Genomic DNA, 16,935 nt, shown 5'->3' on the forward strand with positions numbered 1-16,935 from the left:
TTTGAAGGACACTATTTGGGGTTGGGGTGCTGTCCCCAAGCAGCCTAATTATGACAGTCTGTCTACAAGGCTGAGGGGAGTATTCAGATGAATACCCAGATGTGGCTGGGCTGTCAAACCCTCTCCGGGTGCTTTCTCCCCATACTGTTGTTGGGTGGCCTGCAACGCCTTTGGTTCTTACCTGGAGATCTTTTACTCACAGGACCTTTGGGGTCAGGAGGGATGGTGCTAGATCATGCCAAGATATTGGAGAGGATGTGGGCACCCCTACCACTCGCCTAGGAAGATGCAGGAGCCCGTGTGGGCCTCGGAAACCCGCCTGCCCTACAATCACCCCATCTCTGGACATAGTGTCAGGATGGCAGACCATCTGCCAGTGAACATCACTCACACAAGCAGGCTGACAAAAGGATGGGGCTGCACAGCCAACCTCTGTCACCATTCCTGGAAGGAAGACTGGCAGTGGAGGCAGTGTGTGTGTGTGTGTGTGTGCGCGCGCGTGTGTGCATGCGTGCACATGCGTGCGCAGAGGTGGCCTGGTTCACGTAAACATTAATCCAGGGAAACAGGACTGGCAGTTAATGCAAGATACAGTCAACTTCAGAACAAAGGAAATTACCAGGCAGAGGGACTAAGAACACCCAGCAATTTTAAACGTATATGCATCAGACAACAGGGCTGCAAAATATGAGCAGCAAACACTGATGTGACCAAGAGGAGAAGACAACAACTTCACAATTATAGGTGAATACTTCACACTCCTTCTCCAGTGACCAGGAGACAACTAGATGCAGGGTTAGCGAGGATGTGGCCGATCTCAACGACTCTCTCAACCAGCAGGAGCTGCCCATCCATATGGAACACACAGCAACAGTGCAATACTCATTCTTCTCCAAAGGCACCGAACACAGTGTGATCGGCAACATCCGGGCCACAGAACCAATCTCGGCAAATTTACAATTGTTGAAATCATACAGGGGTGTGTTCAACAATTACAATGGAGTCACAATGGAAATCAGAGACAGAAAGATAACAAGAATATCCCCACATTCTTGGAAACTAAACAACACACTTCTAAGTAGTCCATGGGCCAAAGGGAAAAATCTGAAGGAAGATGAAAAAATACATCAAATTGAATGAAAATGAAATACAATATATCACAATTTTTGGGACATGGCTAATGCAGTAAATAAAAGGGAAATGAATAACACTGAATGTTCGCAATAGAAAAGCAGAGAAGTCTCTTACCAGTAATTTAAGCTCCATATCAAGTGCCTAGAAGAAGCAGAGCAAAATAAACTCAAAGTGAGTAGAATGAAGGAAATAGTGAAGAGCAGAGATCAATGACGTTGAAAACAGCAAAAACAGTAAAGAAAAATCAATAAAACAAAAAGCTGGTTCTTTGAAAAGATTGATGAAATTGACAAATCTCTAGCAAGACTTACAGAAGAAAAGCAAAAAAGTACAACCCTACCAATATCAAGAATGAAACAGGTTATGTCGCTATAGATCATACAGATATTAAAAAAAGGATTATAATAGAATATTACAAACAACTCTACGTGCATACATTTGACAACTTAGTGAAATGGGCAAATTCCTTAAAAAAACACAAATGACCACAACTCCCCCATTATGAAGCAGATCATTTGAATAGTCCTATATCTTTTACAGAAATTAAATTTGTAATTTGAAAGCTTTCAAAAAAGAAATTTCCCGGCTTAGATGATTTCACTGGAGAATTTTGCAAAATGTTGAAAGAATTAACACCAAATCTCCCCTAGAGATAAATGAAAGAGGAAAGAAGACCTCCAAATTCACCTTAACAAAGCTGGTGTGACCCTGACAACAAAATTAGACCAAGTCAGGAAAAGAAAAGCACAGAGTAACATTATGCATGAAACTCTCTGTAGAAACACTTGAACAAAATAAAAATAGTAGCAAATGGAATTAGCAAATGTAAAAAGAATTAAGTACCATAACCAAGTGGGGTTTATGGTAGAGATGCAAAGCTGGTTCAATATTTGAAACTCCATCATGTGATTAAGAATTCATCATTTTGTCACGAATCTACTATATTCACCACCCAAAGAAAAGTCACATGATCATATCCATTGATGCAGAAAAGCATTTGATGAAATTCAACACCTTTTCCTAATAAAAACTTGTGGAACTTTCATCAACATGATGGAGAGTATATCCAACATCAGTCCTTAATGGTAGAAGACTGATTTCCCCTGATATCATGAACTAGGCATAAATTTATGCTCTCATTCTTCTCCAACACAGTCCTGGAAGTTTTAGCCAGAGCAATATGTCAGAAGAGCAAATTATAGGAATGCAGGTCAGAAATAAAGAAATGAACTGTTCTTTATAGATGACATGATTGTCTACATAGAAAATCCTAAGGAATGTACAATAAAACTCTTTGTCCTAGAAAAATAAGGGAGTTCAGCAAGGTCACAAGATAAAAGATCAATACACAAAAGTCAATTACATTTTAATATTACTAGCATTGGAGCACCTGGGTGGCTCAGTGGTTGAGTGTCTGCCTTTGGCTCAGGGTGTGATCTCGGGGTCCTGGGATCGAGTTTCACATAAGGCTCCCTGCAGAGGAGAGCTTCTCCCTCTGCCGATACCTCTGCCTCTCTCTCTCTGGTTTTCATGAATAAATAAATAAATAAATAAATAATCTTAAAAAAATATTACTAGCATCAAATACATGGACAACAGAATTGAAAATACAATCCCATTTACAATTCCTCAAAAAGGAAATCCTTAGGCACAAATCTTATAAAACATTTACAGGACTCAGATACTAAAAACTATACAACACAGATGAAAGAAATAAAAGATTTAAATAATTGGGGAGACATAGTGCATTCATGGATTAGAAGACTCAAATGGTTGGCCATGAAAGTGGATCCAGATCTCAGACTGTGTACAAGAATAAACTTTGAGTAGATTTGAGATCCAGATGTAAAAATGAAACATAAATACTAGAGGGGAGCCTGGGTGGCTCAGTCAGTTAAGCGCCTGCCTTCGGTTTGGGTCATGATCCCAGTGTCCTGGGATTGAGTCCCACATTGGGCTCCTTGCTCAGTGGGGAGCTTGCCCTTCTCTCTTCCTCTGCCTGCTGCTCCCCCTCTGCTTGTGCTCTGTCTCTCGCTTTCTCTCTCCCAAATAAATAAATAAAATCTAAAAGAAAAAAAAATGCTAGAGAACATATGGATGAACTGCTCTCTAACATGGGTATAGGAAAAACTTTTCAACTTTCAAAATGTGGACACAATAAAAGGAAAGCTTGATAAGTTTGCCTTGCAAAATACATCATAGCAAAGCCAAGTGACCAACTGGAGGAAATTGCCTATAATATTTTATAAAGGGTTACTTTCCCTAATGTGTAAAGAACTCTTAAAATAAATCAAAGCAATAAAGGCTAAGAGCTGATTGGAAAGTGCCTGACCCATCTTTAGCCCCGGAACACTCAGTGGGGGAGGAGACCGCATCTGCCATAGGTAGTGCTAGGGAAACTGGACCCTTACCTTACACCACACACAAATATCAATTCAGAGTGGACTACAGACTTGAACATAAGACCTGAAATCACAAACTTCTAGAAGAAAACAGGAGAAAAACTCCCTCAAAGTGGCCTTACAATTATTATTATTATTATTATTATTATTATTATTATTATTATTTTGATTTGACATCAAAAGCATGGGCAACAAGAACAGAAATGAACTACTGAAACCACATCAAAGGTCTCAGTGCAGCAAAGGAAACGGCCAGCAAAACGCAAAGGCCCCTGTGGAATGGGAGAAAGCTTCTGCATACCATATGTCCATCTAGTAGGGGGTTAACATCCAAAATGCACAAGGTACTCACACAACGTAGTAGCAAGAAAAGCCAAATACCGTGGCTAAAACATGGGGAAAGGACGTGAAAATTTTCCTAAAGACGATGAACAAATGGTCAACGGGTATTTGGAAAGATGCTTGTCATCACTAATTATCAGAGAGAAGCAAATCAGAATGTCAGTGAGGTATCACCTTACACCTGTGAGGAATTGCTGTGATAAGCATTGGTGAGGATGTGGAGAAAAGGGACTGTTGGTGGGAGTGTAAGTTGGTGCAGCCATTATGGAAAATGGTATTTTAATTTTTCCTCAAAAATTTAAAATTATTAGATTTTATTTTTATTTTATTCTTTTAAGATTTTATTTATTCATGAAAGACACATACACAGAGAGAGAGAGACAGAGAGAGAGACACACAGGAAGAGGGAGAAGCAGACTTCCTGAAAGGAGCCCGATGTGGGACTCGATTCCAGATCCTGGGGTCACACCCTGAACCAAAGGCAGACACTCAACCGCTGAGCCACCCAGGCGTCCCCCAAATTATCAGATTTTAAAAAAAGATTCTATTTATTTATTTATCTGAGACACACACACAGAGAAAGAGAGAGCAGAGGAGAGAGAAAATCTAAAGCAGACTCTGGTCTGAATGCAGAGCCCGACATAGGGCTCGATCCCACAACCCCAAGATCATGACCTGAGCTGAAACTAATAGTCGGACACTCAATCAACTGAGCCACCCAGGTGCCCCTAGAATTACCACTTTTTAAAAGTCATCTCTGCACCCAGCGTGGGGCTCATACTCAGGACCTTGAGATCAAGAGTCACATGCTCTACAGACCAAGCCATTTGGGTACCCCTAGAACCACCAGTTTTAAAAATTGGAACCCAGAAGTGATCCCATGTCCAATATATATTCAAAAGAAATAAAATCACTATTTTGAAGAGATATCTGCACTCCCATGCATATTGTAGCATCATTCACAATAGCCAAGATTTGGAAACAACCTAAGTGTCTGACAGATGACATGGAAATACTACGTAGCCTTAAGAAAGAAGGAAATCCTGCCACTTGCAAAACCATGGGTGAACCTGGAACATATTAAGTGAAATAAGCCAGACACAGAAGGACAGCTGCTGTAGGGTCTCAGTTGTATGCGGAATCTAAACCAGTCCAAGTCATGGTAACAGAGATGAATGGTGGTAGCCAGGGGCTGGCACAGTGGGAACGGGGAGGTGCCAGTCCAACACGGAGCTCGATCTCAGGACCCTGAGATCCTGACCTGAGCTGGAATCAAGAGTCGGATGCATAACTGACTGAGTTGCCGGGGCACCCCTGTCACACCACACACCTTAACCATACGTGAGTCTAACTTGTCAATTGTGTCTCATTAAAGCTGTGAAGAAATGGACCAAAGCCCTGAAGAGGTCATTCCCAGGAGCGGACCTTTAGTATATGAAAACACGCTCAGCCCCACACATAACAAATGACACGCGCATTGACGCCTCTTCTCGCTCACAGGCTCAGCATGAATCTCAATGGGGAGGGGTGCGTGCTGCAGGGGTCCCGAGGCCCAGCCCCTCGCACACCACCCAGGAAAGGCAACATGGCATCTCTGGTAAAACCACTTGCTTGAGGGCAATACCACAAAAGCCCTGCGCTGCTTGGCTCCTTTCTGACATAGCAACATCCAACGTGGAGTTCACCTGGAAAGTCTCCCTCCACTAAGGGTTGTGGCGGCCCCCAGAGCCCAGGGCACTGCGAGGCCCACTGCAAAGAACAGGCTTTCGGGGGAGCCCTGGTTGGGGGCCTCCACCTAGGCCACCTGTCCTAGCAGGGGGACGAGCCCAGGTTGATATGCCGACAGCTTCTGAAGTGGTGACCTCCACAGACCGCCCTGGGAGAGGACACCAGATGCAAACATGCCCCATGTTGGCTTGTCAGAAGTTTCTGCCAGAATCTCAGGTCTTCATGTGTGGATGTGGGGGCCAACTGACTCTGCTGGTAGGGGCTGGGAGGGGGCAGTCGGGACCAGAAGCACTGGCCAGACCCCTGCTCTGAGCACCTCCAGGACCCCCGCCCGTCAAGGTGGGGAAGGAGGAAGCACACCTGCGCTACACGGTCAGCTTGCACCCCGGGCCCCTGGCTGCTCCTGTGAGCGGCACATCACCTCCTCCTTCTTCTGGTCGGCCTTCTGCTTGTTGCCCTGCCTGAGGAGCTGCCGGGCCAGGATGGCCTCCTCGCGGCTGAGCTTCCCCTGCAGCCTCCGGCACTCGCCTGCAGCCAGCGCCTCCTCCTGGTCCTTCGCCTGCATCTTCTTCTGCCACTCAAGAAACTCAGAGAAGTCGCCTGCACCATCCACAAGCTTATCCACCCTGGGGAACAGGGGGGGCGGTTAGAGGCAGGGTTTGGATTCCCTCCCGATCAGGACCTGTGCCGGCCATGGGGACGCCGCTGCCTCCCCTGGGGACAGTGGCCTCACAGGCATGGGGCACTCTTCATCCAATGCCAGCCACATCCCCACCCCCACTGTCCACCTGTCCCCATCCTGTGCACCCACCCTTCAGCCATATCTCCCTGCCCCTGCTTCCTGTATAGTCACCAGACTGTCCATTGGCCTTACTCCATCTACCTGTCTGTCCATCTACATTCCTCTGCCCGCTTGTCTATCCTCTCATCCATCTGAGCAGCCACCCAAACTCCCACCACAGCCCACTTCTGGGGTAAGCACAGGGGTCTGCCGTGCCGGTGGTCTGGGAGTGGGGGTAATTGGGAAGAGGTCTGGAAAGGAGGTGACCCCTGAGAGAGGTTTAGGCTGGGCTGGCTTTCTGCTAAGGCCCCTTATATGTGGTCCATTTCCCCCACTGAGCCAGGATTATCTTCCTGAACAGGATTATCTGCCCTGAACACTGGCCCCACAGTCTCCCTCTTCTCCCAGAACAGCCGTCCCTGCACCCCCTCCTCTGAAGCAGGATGAGGAGCTGCCGACCCCACCTCTGCAGCTCTTTCTCCACCTGCCGCTGGTATAAAGACCCTTCTCGGAGGATGGCAGCAGTGTTCAGCTTGACTGGGACATTGTTGGGCTGCAGGAGAGAGGAGGGCACAGAACAGAACAAGAAGTGGCGTCCAGGCCAGGAGGTGGGCATCCAGGGAGAAGACACTGGGACCAGCACCTGTGCCCACTGTGACCAGGTCAGGATCACCTCTCACCTTGTAGAATGTCAACTTTGGAGTCTTCAGGATTCTGGGCATGAATCGGAGCTGCAGCTTCTTCTCGGAGCCCTGTGGACATCAGAGCCTGGCACCTGTGCCCACTGGGTGCCCTTAAATGCATTCTGGGAAGGTGGTAGATCCTGCACCCCCAGGAGAGCCAGCACATTCCTCTCTATCGTAACTGCTGCTGCCTGGCCAGCCCCCTGCACATGGCCCCCTCCCCCGACCCCTACCCCCAGCAGCACTTCAGTTCTCTAGCACCCTCCCCAGCCTTCCTGGAGGGTTGAGACTCCCAAGCAGGGGCAGGGAAGGTATGGGTTCCCAAGCAGGGGAGCTTGCACTTCAGGGCTCGGGCTCTGCCCCCACCCCAGCTGCCCCTGGGGCTGGTTTCCATGACCTTTCCTGGCTGTCCCCCAAGCTTGCTCTGTGCCAGCTGCTGCTGCCCTGCAGACACTCCCAGGACGTCCCCCACAGCCCCAGTGTGTGGAGCCATGGGTCAGAGGGTGCCCCCAGGTCACGCTACTCTGCTGGTTGCCCACTCCTCCGCCCGCCCCCATCTGCTGGGGGGGCCGGGGCATCTCTGCCTCATGCAGCTGCGGCCAGGGGGGCCCACGGCAGGGAGGGCAGGCCAGGCCCAGCTCCTCTGGAGTGAGCACCCACCCAGAACTGGCCTTCCTCGTCCTACTCTGTTTACTTTCTCTTTACTGACAAACATATCTTGGGTTTTTGTTTTTCTTATAGAAACATTAAGTGGTCAGTAGGGAACTCTGGGAACACCCAGAGAGCATTGAAGATGTGTGCCCGCGTCCTCACCTGCGCACTTAAGCTGCTCTCAGCCCAGCTCGGGGAGCAAGCACTGTCTCAGCCTCATGGGAAGCCTGCCCCCTATGAGCCAAACCTGAAAAGGCTGAATGAGGGGCTCATCATGTCGCCGCTAACAGGGCACAGGGAGGAATGTTTCCATGTTGTAAGAAAATGCCACCATGAAGACTGGCCCAGGGTATAGAGGGCTGGGATTACCTGCACCAGGGTCGTACCCCGGGACCTGGGCACCGCACACCGCATCTCCTCGATGTTCACCTTCAGCAGCAGCTCCTGCAAGCAGCAACACATGCCTCTGGCCCCCCTGGGCACCACCTAGCATCCTCGGGTCTCAGAAGGGGCAGAGGCACAGACCAGCTCCAAACTGCTCTCTTTTTCCATATAACACCCTGGAGGGGGCAGCCCGGGAGGCTCAGCAGTTTAGTGCCACCTTCGGCCCAGGGCCTGATCCTGGAAACCTGGGATGGAGTCCCATGTCGGGCTCCCTGCATGAAGCCTGCTTCTCCCTCTGCCTGTGTCTCTGCCTCTCTCTCTCTCTCTCTCTCTCTCTCTGTCTCTCATTAATAAATAAATAAAATCTTTTTAAAAAAGAAAAAAAAAACACTCTGGAGGGGTCTAGGAAGGCAGGAGTCGAGGGAGACATCTGACCTCAGCCTTCCAGCGATTATATCTCCTGGTCATCTCTAGTTGCTCCTGCTCCTTGGGCGGGTGGTAGGTACTCCTGGGGATCTGGTGGGTGGTGGGAAAAGAGCTTGTGGTCAGTGGCTATGATTCAGAGGAAGGTGTAGACCTCAGCATGAGGAGAGCAGGGATCCACTGGGCAGGCTCCAGTTCAACTGGGCTTCCCCACAGTTGGGTGGGGTCCCCTGAACACTCCTGGTCTGCCCAGAGCACCCTCAGTCCTGGGAAGAGCCCAGCCCCCCACTGGCTCACAGCCTGTGCCCACTGCTGATGTCTGCACTTACTGGTTTTGGCTTGGTCATGACAGGGACCGGCTCAGGCACTGGAATGGCACGGGGTCGGGGAACAGTCAGGTTGAACTCCTTGGGCTCTGTGACCTTGGCCTTGGTCTTTGGAAGAGGGGACTGATTGGTCATCACTTTCTCCAGCTGCTTGATCAGCTCCTGGACCTCTGGCTGCCATCTTGAAGGCAAAGGTAGGAGCAGCAGCTTAGAGCCACTTTCGAAGCAGGTCAATGAGGGCACAGCCCTTGGGATGCAAAGGACCCCCCCACTAAGCACACCCGGGGCTACTTGAGGGTGGGGCACTCTGCACTGAGTGCAAGCCACACCCTGGAGCCACAGGGCAGGTGAGGAAGCAGAGCCAGAAGCATCAGGTCCCAGCCCAGCTGCCAAGTGAGAGGGGAACTAGGAACACCGAACCATCTCCGCTGCAGGAGCCCAGCGAGTCTGAGGGGGGTGGTGGCAGTGGGGACATGGAGCTAATCTGGGGCAGCAGATGGCCCAGGGGAAGGAGGCCTGGGGAAGCTGGAGATTCCTGGACGTTCCGGGAGCTGAGCTGTCAGTGACTGGTGGAGAAGGGGCTTTGGGAGTAGGGCGGGGCAGGGTAGAGCCTGGGGTGGGGGTGCCCCAAGCAGGGTTTTGGGCAAGGCGTGGTGCTGCCCACGTCCCAGGCGGGCATAGCCCACATCACCAGTCTGACCATTAGAGCAACCTTGAGGGCGGATAGCATGGTTTCAATGGCCCCTGCCCCAGCTTGAGGACCACGGCCCCCAGAGGAAAGAAGAGCTTGTCCAAGGGCCAGCGGGGAGTGGGGATTTCGGGGTGGGGGGAGGCAGGCAGGGCAGGGCAGGCCTGGGATGCAGCAGGTCCCAGAGCGGTAGTGTTAGGCTACGGTTGGGGTGGTGGGCAGGGGGCACCCTGGAAGCAGGCTGAACCCAGGCCTGGGCCCCTGGTGGCAGCCCTGTGGATGGATGGTGAATCCAGCCTGGCTGGGACTGAGGACTTTCCTCCAGAACAGAGGCAGCTCCAGGGACACCCCGAGACCCCAGGGCCATGGTTTTCTTCCCCACAGAAGGGCTTCTGTCTTCCCCAGGCCTCTGGGTCTCCTGTGTGCAGCTGCACAGTGGTCTGCTTGGGCCCAAACAGTCCCTCTGTCCCCAGGAAGATAAAGTGGCCCCCCCAACCCCCCCATCAGAAGGGAAACAATGGGGGCAGCTTCACCCTGACCCCAGCAGCCTCGCGGAGCCCAAGGGCAGGGCCTCCCACTGTGGGTCCTGGCTTATACCAGTGAAGCTGGCATTTGGGACACAGGGCCAGGCAGCGAGGGCAGCTTTGGGGCATGGGGTACAGAGAGGCTCCCAGCCTGGCCCACCTCATCAGGGGATCGATCCAGTTCTCGCTCACATGGGCGGTCTCGTAGATGAGGCTCCATTCGTCCTTGATCCAGGAGCACAGGCTTAAGGGGTTGAACAAGAACCCGAGGAACTGAGAGAGAAGTAGGACCCTGAGGGAGGCGGCTCAAGCCCAGACCCCCTGCAGCCAGGTGAAGCCCCCAGTTCCCCACACAAAGCCAATGTCCAGGGGGCAGGTGTGGCTAACACACTGTGAGAGGAAGCCTCTGTCCACGCCAGGGTAGGAGGCCCCTCAGGACAGGCCCTCCCTCCCCAGAACAGAGAGGGGAGCCCAACTGCTGCTCACCTGCCCCCCATGCTGGTCTGGGGTGCCTACTCTGGGGGGCTGGCTGCCCACCTCATTCTGGAGCATGCTGCAACCCAGCAGGACCCATCCCCCTGGTGGGGGCCCAGTGCCGGCCGGAGCTGACTGCTCAGAACTGGAAGGCCCACACCCACTTCTGGAGCATTCCTAGTGGGGACAGATGGACTGCGGCCTGCCTCCCTCACCCCATGGGTTCTAGAATTCCAAGAACGGAGTTGCATTGTTTTTTGCCACTGCCCCTGCCAGGGGTGGGCTCCAGGACTGACCCGCCCAGCCAATCCACTGAAGTTGTCTTCCCTGGCAGGGCCTCTTGTGCCCTCGGGAGGGCCCAGCCCTGCCACAGCAGGAACTTCCAGCGGCCCCAGGCTCCTGTTTTCTAGTCTGGGCCTCTAGTCTACCAGGTTTGGTTCTAGAAGGCACAGCACAGCTTAGCTTCTCAGTGGAGGCCGGCTATCTGGGAACTGGACAGAGGGGGTTGTCCATTGAGTGTCCAGCCACTCCATTGGCTGGAGTGGCCCTAGCCAAAGGAGGTGGCCATCTGCACTGCTGAGAGGAAGCTCAGTCCCCCACCCCTTATCTGAGGGTCAGCTATGCCAAAGGCCTATCGGGGGGCTGCTCTGTAAGGGGCATGCACCAAGCTGAGCCACATCCCAGCTTTGAGGGTCTAGTCTGGTCAAGGGGACCACCACAGACCACTCAAACCAGGTGCCCAGAAAACTGGCTGTAAGGCGACGCCACGTTCTGAGTCCCCCAGGAGAGCTTTGTGTGGACACAGGAAATATGATGCCCCCATCTGGGTCCCCTACAGCGTGTCCTGGGCCGTGGGCCTTGACTGGGGGTGGGCCAGGCAGCATGCGGGAGAGGTATGTGTCAGCAGCTGGGTCCCCGCTGTGGGCCTCTGGGCTCTGTGGGTCTGGGCCTACTGCCCCTGGGGCTGCTGTGGGGCTGCATGTCCGGCCCCTCACAGCTGCAGTGAACTCGGAGAGGCCAGGCTGTGGGATAGCCACGGGCAAGGGGAGCAGTGGGGTAGCACCGCCACAGCCATGTCCTCATCTCCACCTCCCCTTGGGCCTCCACATCCTTCTTCATGCAGTGGCTGCCAGGTGTCCTTCTATAGCCTTTTGTGGCTTCTCCACTTGACAGTCTGGCCCCTCCCCAACCACCACCCAGGAGCCCCTCCCCACCTTCCCTGCCCCACAGTGGTCTTCTCAGCTGCAGGCCCGTGGCTACCATCCATCATCTCTCTCCTGCCCTCCCAGGTTCATTGCTGTCTTTCACCTGCTACCACTTCTTGCCTAAAGGGGCTCTGGGGTCTCTGCTACTCTTGTTCCTGGCAGATGCTCCCTGCTGCTCCATCCCTGCCCTCCCACTCAGCATGTCAGCTGGTCTGCTGCCCCCACCCATGGACAGGGCTTCCCAAAACGAGGTCACCATTCTCCCTGGGTGTGAAGAGAGGGCAGCCCCTCAGGGAACATGCTGGAATGGGGGCGGGGTTCTGGGGTAGGTTCTCTGGCTGTCTGGAGAATTCCAGTGTGTGAACAGGGTTCCTTGGGGTGAGCAGGATTGCTACTCCCCTGGCCCCAGAGCCACATCCAGCACTGAGTCCCATGGAGACCATAGCCGAGGCTGCCTGAGAACCAGCTTAGTGCCTCGTCATCGCTCACCATGACAGTGGCAGCACCCCAGGTGTGGTCTGTGGGGAGCTTCCAGGGAGGGGCCCCAGGGCAGCCATACCATTCCCAACAGCTTGGCAGGTGGACCCAATGGGACTGAAGAGGGAGGTGGGGCAGGGGCAGAGGAGAGAGGACACAAGGTGCCACTGCACCCCTGCAGCTCCCAGCTCCCTTGGGAATTTGTGTGGGCTGTTTCCAGGACTCTTTTTTTTTTTTTTTCCAGGACTCTTCTAACAGAAAATCTCTGGGGGAGGTAAATGCATTGGGGGCACTGGGCTGGCCATGTGTAGCCAGCCCTCTGCATGCCTGTGCTGGGTCTGCACTGTGAGGCAGCCCCGGGGGGTCCTGTCCCGCCACCTCTGGGTTCAGGTCAAGGCTGCTCTAGGGTCAGCTCCAGGGCTGCAAGAAATGAAGACCTGGTTTAAGATAACTATGCAAGCGTTTCGCCCTGTGAACTCTTTGTTTTTGTGTAGCTGGGAAACCCCATCATTAAAGTAAACCACAACCTTGGGTCAGCACCTTCTCTGTGTGCCTTCTCAGGGACACACTTAGAGCACTCCTGGGGCCCATGACCTGCGCTTCTCTGAGAGTGGTTTCCCTGGTCTGGTGATGCCCCCGAGCTGAATGAGGAGCAAGCCAGTCGGCCAGAGCCTGGTCCCAGAATGGGCTCTGCTGCTCACTTGCTGAGTGACACTGGGCAAGTTACCAAACCTCTCTGTGCCTCAGTTTCCTCAACTGTGGGGTGAGTGCCAGCAGGATGACCTCCCTGGGTGGCTGTGACGATGAAGCAAGAACTGCTCACAGATGAAAAAAAAAAAAAAAGAACTGCTCACAGATGAAGCCTGACCCATAGCAAATGCTCCATGGGAGCTGGCCAGCAAAGGACAGTGGGCCTCAAGCCCAGGCTTCGTGGTCCTGCTGGCCCCAGAGTCTGGGTGTCTCAGCTTTCTACACAAATAACAGAAGTGGCCCTGGGCAGGGCTGGTGTGCAGCCTCCCCTGATGAGGTGCCCGTCCTCAGGGCCTGCTCGGGACTTTGCTCCCTTACCTGCCCCTGAGTCCCCCACGCCACGCAGCCTCTTTTGGAAGGACAGGCTGCCCTGGGTCTGCAGCTTGGTCATGAGTCAGAAGGGAAGGCTCTGGAAGCCCAGACTCCAAACAGGCAACAGACCCCTGTCAGCACTCACCAGGACCCTAAGGAATGGGAGTCAATCCCCCGGGGACAGAGAGAGCATCTGTGCAGCCATGAGAGGGTACCAGCTTGTCATAAACACAGAATAAACCCAGCAGGGTTTCTTCCATTAAAATGAGGAAAGGGAGATCCCTGGGTGGCACAGCGGTTTAGCGCCTGCCTTTGGCCCAGGGCGCGATCCTGGAGACCCGGGATCGAATCCCACGTCGGGCTCCCGGTGCACGGAGCCTGCTTCTCCCTCTGCCTATGTCTCTGCCTCTCTCTCTCTCTCTCTCTCTCTCTCTCTGTGTGACTATCATAAATAAATAAAAATTAAAAATTTTTAAAAAAATAAAATGAGGAAAGGTAAGAGGTTGGCAGTAGATGGGACACATATCTACCCTTGGGTTTGAGAAGAAAACGTAGGGGGCGCCTGGGTGGCTCATATGGTGAAGCATTTGCCTTCAGCTCAGGTCATGATCCCAGGGTCCTGGGATCGAGTCCCACCTCGGGCTCCCTGCTTCTCCTTCCCTCTCTCCCTCTGTGTTCTCTCTCTCTCACAAATAAATAAAATCTTAAAAAAAAAGAAGAAGAAAAGGTGGGGCAGGTGGGGGTGGCTTACCTTGCACATTTTGTCCAGGGGCTGAGACCTGATGATGTCAGAGAAGAGCTGGAAGCCGAGTTCGTCCAGCTGGAACGTGGCCAGGTAGCAGATCACTAAGGAGACAAGGCTGGTGAGTGTGGGGACAACCGTGGGGTGTCCTCCCCTGCGCCCCCTAGCATCTGATCTTGGGGCCAAGCATGGTGGGTGGCCAGGGGCAGGAGCTTCACCTGGCACCACAGGAAAGTGACAAGATGATGCAAGAGTACAAATGGCGCTGTCTCACACAGGGGAGTATGTGGTGGCTTTCACAACACTTCCCTGCACCCTAACTCATTTGATGAGTTCTCAGAAATTCCCTGCATAAAAGTAAAATCATTTTGGATTTCAGTTTGTTAATGCTAAGAGACCAAATGGCCTCGAAGCCAACTGGCACATGAACCTCCCTGGGCTTGGTGAGGGGCCTCTGAGGCAGGGACTATTTGCCATACCCATGGGTAGGTGGGCCAGTGATGTGCTGCTGGTGAGCCAAGTGTCCTGCAGTGCGGGCAGAGTACAGGAGCCAGCTCAGCTACCCAGCACCCTGCACTCTCCTCTTCTCCTGGGCAGGAGCACGAGGCCTAGTGCAGGGGCTGGGGGTGGGGGCTGAACCAACTCCCTCACTGGAGACACTGGTCACTGTGCCCATAATGTTCCCCACATGCCAGAAGGACAGGTGGCCATTAGGGGTCTGCAAGAAGCCAGGCAGAGACATCTCATGTTTAATCCCCTGCTGGACAGTCCCAACTGTGGCCATCAGGCTGGCCTTGCCCCTAGTCCTCAGGCTTTGAGGGGTCAGAAACTTGGTAGATGATAAAGGCTCCTCATTTCACCCGGGCTGGCCTTTTAGAGGCATTCTCTCTAAAGCAGACTGTGCCCCTCTCAGGGATCAGAGGCTCTGCTCCTGGACAGCAGGGCCTGAGGTCCGCCTGCCTGGAGCCTGGCCCTCAGCCTGCAGCCTGGCCCTCAGTGGGCCTGGAGTCCGTGTCCATGTCTGTCAGGTGGATTGTGGTCTGCCCACCCAGGTAAGGGGCTGTGGGAGACCACGGAAAGCAAAAGTGCTGCAGAAACATCAGGAACTGGTGTCCAGTGCGAACCCAGGGAGTGTCCATCTGCTGCCACCTCACTGGGTCACCCCTGCTGTTGTGAGGCTGTGGCCCTCGTGCAGGAGGCCAGCGCAGCAGGCCCGGCCCATGGAGACACCTACCCTCAAAGAGGTTGTAGTCAGCCCGTCGGCAGAGCCAGCCGGCCCGCACGTAGAAGGCATCCACCACCACAGCCAGCAGCTTCCGGTACTCTAGGCACCCCGACAGCACCTCTAAAATGAATGCCTGCTTCTGGGGGCTCAGTGTCTAGAAAAGAAACAGCTGGGAGGGGGCCAGGGCCAGGGCCAGGCGTCCCCTCTGTGCCAGGGGAGAGCCAGTCAGGGCACCTCTCCCAGAGCAGGTGGTGAGCCCACGGCAGACCCCAGGATGCGGTCCCCCAGGGGCTCCTGGTAGTGACAGCGAGCTGGGGGCCCAGACAGAAATGAGCCATTCAAACCAACAACCCCAAAGGATGAAGGTGTGATTTCATGTACAGGAGCCCTGGGAGGAGCTGGATCCCCAGGACAGCACATGGGGTGAGGGGAGCCGGGATGGGGTGAGGCAGGCAGCTGGGGTTTCACAGGGACAGTTTGGGTGGGGAAGATGAGGAAGTTCTGGCGGTGGAGCGTGGGGAAGTGGGGATGTATTAACACCATCAAACCCCGTGCTTTACATGGTTAAGGTGGCAAATTTTACACCACCTTAAAACAGGTAGGCTTTACCACAATGAAAGAAAAGGGCAAACTCTTATAAAGCGTTTCAAATGAATTATTAGAAAAGTAACCCCAAAGAAAAAGAGAATGGTAAGGGGGCCTCTGTGGGACTTGTCAGGTGTGCCAAGCCAGGTGAGGAATTGCCAGGAGCAGGAGGGATTGCACTCTGCTCTCCGGGGGTAGGGGTGGGGGTGGGGGTGGGAGGCAGATGCCAAGGAGCCTTTCCTGCAAACATCCTGGGAATACGTTTTGGGTAACTTTACACCCTGTTCCTGTTCCCTTTAACCCAGCAATCACACTTCTGGGAACCTAAGGGAACCCTCCAAAATGCAGGAGATACCCACACACTAGAAGTTTAGGGCATTTAATAAAACTCTTTAAAGCTTTTTTCCCCCCATTGTCTGCCTTGTTATGAGCTTGAAATGTCAGCGGTTTCTGCCTGTGTCTGGCTGGCCTTTGCCATTTGGCGATCCCGTCGAAACTGAGGAGGGCCCTAACCGAATGTGCTTGAATGTCACCCTTGCACAGCTCTTTATGCTGAAAGACAAAATGTTTTCCCTTGCTGCTGGACATACATTCCAAACTTTTCAACTTTAGGAGAAAACAAAAAACCCCGTATCTTTCTGCATTAAATTTTAGACTAGCTCATATATGTTGTATTAAACCTGCCATATCAATTGTAATGTACAGATTTTGCAAATACTATGCTGTATGTGATGCCCAACTGTATCCGCAATGTACATGTAATACATTCATGCCCAATAAATGTTTTACTTCTTTCTGAAAACAAAAAGAAGTTCAAGGTAAAGGGAGAAAGTAAGAGCCTAATTTTAACCAGGGGCATGGGGGGTGCTGTCTCCCATCGCAGGGGAGCAAGGCACCCACAGCCGTGATGCTCCTGCAGAACTTAGAATGTGGCCACAGGACAGATAATGTGGGATGAAGCCCGGGTGTGCACCTGGCCCCTGACAGGTGCAAAGCATATCAAAATCAACTCACCTGCAGAGTTGTTAAAAAAATTTTTTTACCAATATATTAGATACATTTTGGTATCTCATTTTATTTTGCATTTTTAAAGAAGATT

The 16,935-nt window shown here is 52.6% G+C and overlaps 2 protein-coding genes across 6 annotated transcripts in view; one reads left to right on the forward strand and one right to left on the reverse strand.

The window, feature by feature from the left end:
• Nucleotides 1-16,935, forward strand: part of ZFYVE28 (zinc finger FYVE-type containing 28) — a 159,638-nt gene that overhangs the window by 12,316 nt on the left and 130,387 nt on the right. Inside the window, exon 2 of the mRNA XM_072804075.1 lies at nt 14,054-14,147. The gene's annotated coding sequence lies outside the window, so the exon portion shown is untranslated. The remainder of the gene's footprint in view (nt 1-14,053; nt 14,148-16,935) is intronic.
• The window catches only part of CFAP99 (cilia and flagella associated protein 99), a 42,685-nt gene that overhangs the window by 9,981 nt on the left and 15,769 nt on the right, over nt 1-16,935 (reverse strand). For 3 of the 5 annotated variants that reach the window (XM_072804148.1, XM_072804138.1, XM_072804145.1), the window contains exons 3-11: nt 15,261-15,405; nt 14,036-14,130; nt 10,227-10,339; nt 8,858-9,035; nt 8,541-8,621; nt 8,091-8,165; nt 7,068-7,139; nt 6,852-6,940; nt 6,028-6,232 (exon numbers count right to left, since the gene is read on the reverse strand). In XM_072804148.1, the coding sequence (XP_072660249.1) occupies nt 6,028-6,232; nt 6,852-6,940; nt 7,068-7,139; nt 8,091-8,165; nt 8,541-8,621; nt 8,858-9,035; nt 10,227-10,339; nt 14,036-14,130; nt 15,261-15,405 (1,053 nt within the window). Of the gene's footprint in view, nt 1-1,248; nt 1,276-6,027; nt 6,233-6,851; nt 6,941-7,067; nt 7,140-8,090; nt 8,166-8,540; nt 8,622-8,857; nt 9,036-10,226; nt 10,340-14,035; nt 14,131-15,260; nt 15,406-16,935 lie in introns of all 5 variants that reach the window. The other 2 variants (XM_072804124.1, XM_072804128.1) reach the window with 1 other exon arrangement.

Source organism: Canis lupus, chromosome 2 (genome assembly GCF_048164855.1).
Source record: "Canis lupus baileyi chromosome 2, mCanLup2.hap1, whole genome shotgun sequence".
Lineage (NCBI taxonomy): Eukaryota > Metazoa > Chordata > Mammalia > Carnivora > Canidae > Canis > Canis lupus.